The sequence below is a fragment of the Bremia lactucae genome, linkage group LG7, assembly GCF_004359215.1.
Source record: "Bremia lactucae strain SF5 linkage group LG7, whole genome shotgun sequence".
NCBI lineage: Eukaryota > Oomycota > Peronosporomycetes > Peronosporales > Peronosporaceae > Bremia > Bremia lactucae.
The window spans coordinates 580535-586534 of record NC_090616.1 but is presented as its reverse complement, the minus strand read 5'-3'; the positions used below and the strand labels follow the sequence as shown (position 1 = coordinate 586534).

At 47.5% G+C, this 6000-nt stretch overlaps 2 protein-coding genes across 2 annotated transcripts; both read right to left on the bottom strand.

Annotated features, from left to right (window-relative positions):
* Nucleotides 1-1886: 1886 nt before the first annotated feature.
* CCR75_007018 (uncharacterized protein) lies at nt 1887-2397 on the bottom strand (the record flags this gene model as incomplete). The annotated part of the gene is given in 3 exon segments (XM_067965082.1): nt 1887-2100; nt 2262-2317; nt 2332-2397. The coding sequence occupies 3 exon segments, from the start codon at nt 2395-2397 to the stop codon at nt 1887-1889; spliced, it is 336 nt and encodes a 111-aa protein (XP_067815933.1).
* Nucleotides 2398-2985: 588 nt separating this feature from the next.
* Nucleotides 2986-3342, bottom strand: CCR75_007017 (uncharacterized protein; the record flags this gene model as incomplete). Its single annotated transcript, XM_067965081.1, has 1 exon — nt 2986-3342. One exon carries the CDS (start codon nt 3340-3342, stop codon nt 2986-2988), a length of 357 nt encoding a protein of 118 aa, XP_067816003.1.
* Nucleotides 3343-6000: the final 2658 nt, after the last annotated feature.

Here is a 6000-nt window from a genome sequence, read left to right as displayed (position 1 = left end):
TAGCTATCAAGGACTAGACCCGGATAAAACGTAGCATTCGGTCTGGACCTACATAGCAAGCAGAGGCCTATCATGCAGGACAAAATGACCCGGTTTCAAAAGGAAGTGACCAACGCAAGCATGAATTTGGACACGATTGACCCGAATTTGAGGAAATGTACCGAGGATCAGCTCCTGGAACAATGTGGACTGAGTGAGGCGGGCTCCCCAACTGGAAACTGACAATACTACACTGTGGCTATGGCGCTGCTCCAGAAATAATGCAAAGGACCGACTGCTTAAAAAACGCTTACAGCACTGACCAATAGGCTCAAAAGAGGCATCGTTGCAGCTTCGAACCATTTCTTCGACGATGAATCCTCTCATAACAACAGCGCTTGGGCTCGACGACTACCCTGAAAATAATGTTAAAAAAATCTACCGTAAAATTTACGTAGCGAAAGCTAGTGAAGGATTTGAAAATGCAAGCTTCTCGATGATCACGGCGGCAGAAAAAGTAGCCAAGGGAAAAAAATTACGACTTATGACGGTCAAGGAAAGAGTTTACAGTCATGGCGAAGCCGCACCATGTGTAAACAACTTGCAACAAGAATGTGCGCTAAACCCTCAACTTAATGGGCTCCCGATCGTGCTACAATTTGACACTAACCATTATAATTGGTTAGGCTTCAAGACGCCAGTCGGAGCCTCGTCACCTCGTTCGAAGGTCCGTCCTTTTTAAAAGGAACTGATTCAAAGGTCACTCGTTTAGACGTGCATTTGATCGTCCAAATCTGTCGGGTACCCGTTCTCCAAGTCATGACGACCTTTGACTGGGAAGCGGGTGCCGTTGCTCTCCTGGCTAACGCACACCTTCCAACCGCATCAGGCTCTATGCACTGTGCCGGATCATGCGACGCTTGACTTCCTGTCACAACGCCGTCTACTGTCACAGGCTCTCGGCTCTGTGCAGGACTATGGGACACATGACTACTTTTTATTGCCCTTTTCACTACAGCTGTCTCCACGAGCTGGGTTGGAATTATTTACGGCTAACAGCCAGTATAAGTCGCGATTTACGGTGGAATAAGTTTTCCCACGTCCACGATGCCTACTTTGTTGGTGCATCGCAACACTCATACATGATGCTATATCGATCGGAAGACGATCGATATAAAGCTAATAAATCTTTCAAAGATCTTTGGATGGATACATCAAATGCTCCATTAAGTGCAGAAGATCTTTATCTTCTGTGTAGGCTTTTTTGATGTCATCAAACAAAGTTGATGAGGACACTTGGAATGAGTGTTGCAACAGTAGGATTATTACCACTGCCGGAGTGCGGAGCCGGCCCGAAATCGGGTCGGCGTGATAACGTTTCAGCGACGACATTAAGTAATCCTGGTTTATATTCCACAGGAAAATTATATTCCGCGAAGAAGGATAAGCCACCTCGCAATTTTTGCGAGAGGTGTGACGCATTGTCCGTATATACGATGAACGGTGTATCTCCTAGGAGATAGACCCTAAACTTAGCCAGTGCATATTTCAAGGTAAAATTTCCTTGTCATGCGCTGAGCAATTGCGTTCAGCTGGTTGCAGCTGACGCGATTGGTAACAGGCGCCACGCTCCGCACCGTCTGTATCGTATTGCACTAATGCACAGCCGATTACGAAATTGCTAGTGTCACAGACCACATGGAATGGTCTGTCTTGATCAGCAATCGCAAAAAAAGATGGGCGATTGCATCACGCTTTGCTTAATTCCTCAAAGGAACGCTGACAATCAGCGTTCTGTAACCAGTTCTCTCACTCGTCCATTCTACTTCCGGCGTGTTGCATATGTTGCGGATGTGACCGATGGAACCATGGGTAAGCGGCCCGTTGACCGACATGGTGAACAATGATTAAAGCCGTTCTAGTTGATGAATCTTTTTCAGCCAGGAAACTCGGACATTCCGGCAACTTGAAGAATATTTCCAAGTATCCGGAAGCAGGCTTACAATCTCCGTAGTCGGTTCCTGCCATGTAACGTACTTTCCGGCGAACTTACTGCGAATATACGCATCAATTGCAGCTTCAAACAGGCTTCGAGATGCATTGAGCAATCGCACATGGTATCTTCGCGAGGATTTTCATTCTTGATCCCATCCGCACCAAATTGACGGTTCATTCGGACTGCAGATCTGATTGATCTCTGGACTGGTCATTGTTGTCATCTGGGTGCTCATTGATAATAGGGAAAGCCCTGTGTCGAAAAATTAAGGTCCGAATTTCCCGACTCCATGTTGCTGTTCGTTCTCGCATCCAAAAGATTAGGCGTATCACGTGTGCTGTTCTATCAAATTATACTTGTTTGGTATCTTGTAGGATATGGATCACTTTCGCCTTGTCGTGATTGCCATTGTCTAGGGTCATTGTGAACATCCCTATCAGCTGCGCCCTGTTCAGGAATCAGCGCACTCTGGAAACTCATTATGTATCTTAATTATCAGGTCGCCTTCGACTTGAGTATGGATAGTATTTAAATCAACCGTAATGATTCATTAGTGCAGACCCGCTTCAGGAATTCAGGGAGTTTGGCGCAGAGGATAGATCCCTTTACCAACCCTTTAATATTCTTAGCTTCTGCTGCAGTCGGTTTCCTGAGTTGAGTTGGAAATCCGAACGGGGTTTGACATTGTCGTCTCAGTTCTTGACTCTCTTCTGGAGTGTATACACTGCTTTGGAACTTGTACGAGGAGGTGGGGTCGGCACTCATGTCAACATCTTGGCTTCCTGTTTTGGCCGATTGCTCGGCATTTTGCTGTTCGTTCTTGCATCCAAAAGATCAGGTGTATTACGTGTGCTCTTCTATCAAATTATACTTGTTTAATATCTTGTAGGATCTGGATCACTTTCGCCTTGTCGTGATTGCCATTGTCTAGGGTCATTGTGAACATCCCTATCAGCTGCGCCCTGTTCTGGAATCAGCGCACTCCGGAAACTCATTATGTATCTTAATTATCAGGGCGCCTTCGACTTGAGTATGGATAGTATTTGAATCAACCGTAATGATTCATTAGTGCAGATCCGCTTCAGGAATTCAAGGAGTTTGGCGCAGAGGATAGATCCCTTTACCAACCCTTTAATATTCTTAGTTTCTGCTGCAGTCGGTTTCCTGAGTTGAGTTGGAAATCCGAACGGGGTTTGACATTGTCGTCTCACTTCTTGACTCACTTCTGGAGTGTAGACACTGCTTTTGAACTTGTACGAGGAGGTGGGGTCGGCACTCATGTCAACATCTTGGCTTCCTGTTTTGGCCGATTGCTCCGCTGCATATTGGGTCCACATGTTGGCCATGAGCTGCGACGTAATCTCCATATTGGTGATTCGTTGTTTTACCAGGTTTGTCAGTTTTTTTTACTTGAAAATAGATCTCGTAATTACGTGCAGGCGCGTTCTCCACTTCCGGGCATCCACTCGACTAACTTTAGCACTTACCGCGTATAATTGGAGAAGCGCCTCCGTTCTTCATCGTTTAGTTGCGGGTAGTGACTCTTGCTGGCTTCGAGCCGTTTGTGCGGCTGCGTGTCGAAAGACTTCGACAATCATTCGCTGCGTGTACTTTCAAGCACACTATCGTGGTCAAGTTCAAGTTCTTGTTTTCCGAGTCTATAATTTCCTCGTGCAGATAAACGAACATATCTGGAAAGGTTAGTTCCTCTTCTTGACCGTGAACGATTTGCAGTGGTTGTACCAGGCTTTAAGTTACCCTGATGTTACACAGTCCCCGTTAAGTACACTTGGTATACTTAAGGGGATGGTCAATTACTTAAAAATAAGTAATGAGGCCCACCACTCGGGTGTGGTTCACATTTGTGACCAACCCTTGTGTATGTGATGCACATGGTTGCATTCACATTCGGAGGGATGAGGCCTAGCGTCATCCGTCACGCGACGTATCTAGAAAGATACGCTCGCAATACATATTAGTGTTATCTATAGAGATGACATTTTGATTGGTAAAAATAGGTATTTATATTTAATGCGATAAAATATAAATCAGTCTAAAAACTACTTTCTACTTGATAAGTGCGCAGGAGGAGCCGGATTACCGCTCCCGTGACGACTTTTGATCACAGTACTTAGTGTGTTGGGCGAGGTCGCTAACGCGCCCACCACAACTACCTCACAGCACGCAAGAGAAGCAGGTTAAACCGCTTTCTCGCTGTGCTAGGGTGTGTGTCTAAGTAGAGCGTGACCGCATTACAACGTGCCCGCCTACACTTGGTAGCACTTGAAATCCCTTCCACGACCCGCATCTCTGCGTGTCTAACGTGAGGATGAGTCTCAACATCGATTGGGCTCATTTTTTCCACCTGTCCGAACATCACCTGGAGGTAACAGGACACATGGCGCAGGAACTTGGTGAACAAGCCCTGGCCAGGCTCTTGGGCAGTCCTCTTGAGCAACATGTTGCTCAGTTGGAGCAGTTTGAGGCATTCGTGCTCGAACAGCGGAGAGCCGCGTCCGAGGCACAGAGCCATGCTGCGGCGGAGTCCGTCACTCAGACTCATGATGAGCTGAGGCATGAGCAGGCTCGGAGCAAGGCTCTCAACAGGACTTTTGAGATGCTCTCTGCCCGGCCGCATCAGCCGAGGACCATTTGGATGGACTCGCTCAAGTTCGATGGAACTGCAACGCGCACGATTGTCCACTGGCTTTAAGCCGTGGAGCAATACGGTGTCGCCCAGCTCATCGCTGGCGACAGCCTGATGGTGTCGTACGCCATGTCGCATCTGCGCGGTAAGGCCTCAGAGTGGGCTTACTTGGCACTTATGGCGGACAGAAAGGCGTTCCCTACATGGGCGATATTTAAGACAAATATTCGCGCCATGTACCAGCCGCCGAACAACGATGTGTTGCTTTAGGCACGCTTCTTTGGAGCGTGACAGGCGAAGCGATCTCTGCAAGATTATGTACAAGAGATGCGCTCGCTTCGGCATCTTTTACCTTAGGTTCGATTCCAGGAGAACATAAAAAGGTACCCACGTTTAAGAACGGACTCATCTCATGGCCCATCGCGACAGGCCCTTTTCAGAAAGGTGCCGTCGAAGATGAAAGAGGCAATCCAAATCGCCTTCGTTGAGGAGAAATCCTACAACAGTGCCTCGGGGACAGCTTGGTATATTTTGTCGGCCAAGAGGTCAGATGCCACTCCCATGGAGTTGGGCAATGCAGACGTTGGTTGCTATAAATGTGGCCCACGAGAGGATTGAGAGAGCGAGCCACGAGTGAGAAGAAGAGTAAGGAAACTCAAAACGTTTGGGTGAGAACTGCATGTAATAACGATAAATAGCGAAGTCACCTGAAAAATGCGATCGACAACGTGAGAAGAGAATGGCCGTCGCAAGAAAAAGTTTCAAGTAGCACGATTTAGCTCGGCAAGCGCGGCCACATTATAGCTCGCTGCTACGTCAGGGTCCCTGCCGGGGCAAAGATGCCTAGCAAGAGGTTTCCCTTCCCAAAGAGCGATGACAAGAATCAGCGCGCGAGACGCATGAATTCTGCATCGCCACTGAGGGGTCGAAAAATGCAGGAGAGCAGTAGGGGTGGAATGCCCTACTGACGCGGACTCTGAAGCTACCCCTATGTTCAGAATTGTGGAACAAATGGGTAGCATAGTCCCTGAAGTCTCGAAATTTTGGACCTCAACCCTGCTAGTCTATAGCGCTCAAGTAAGAGGCTATGACTAGGTGATGACTTTCCTAGTGGATTCGGGTGCATCATAAAATTTAGTAAAATCGCGGAATTAAGAAAGAGACCGGCGATGTTTGAGTCGCTTTGCCAGGATGGCAAGCGAGAAGAGGCGACCATTCGTTTAGCGAACGGCGCGCTCGTTAAGTAAGAGGGAGTTCAGATAGAACTCGCCTTGAGCTTTAGTGACTTCTCTTGTAACGAGAAATTTACAGTGCTAGGTATGGAGAGTTCGTATGACCTCATCCTAGGCATGCCAATGTTGCTAAAACACCAACTATG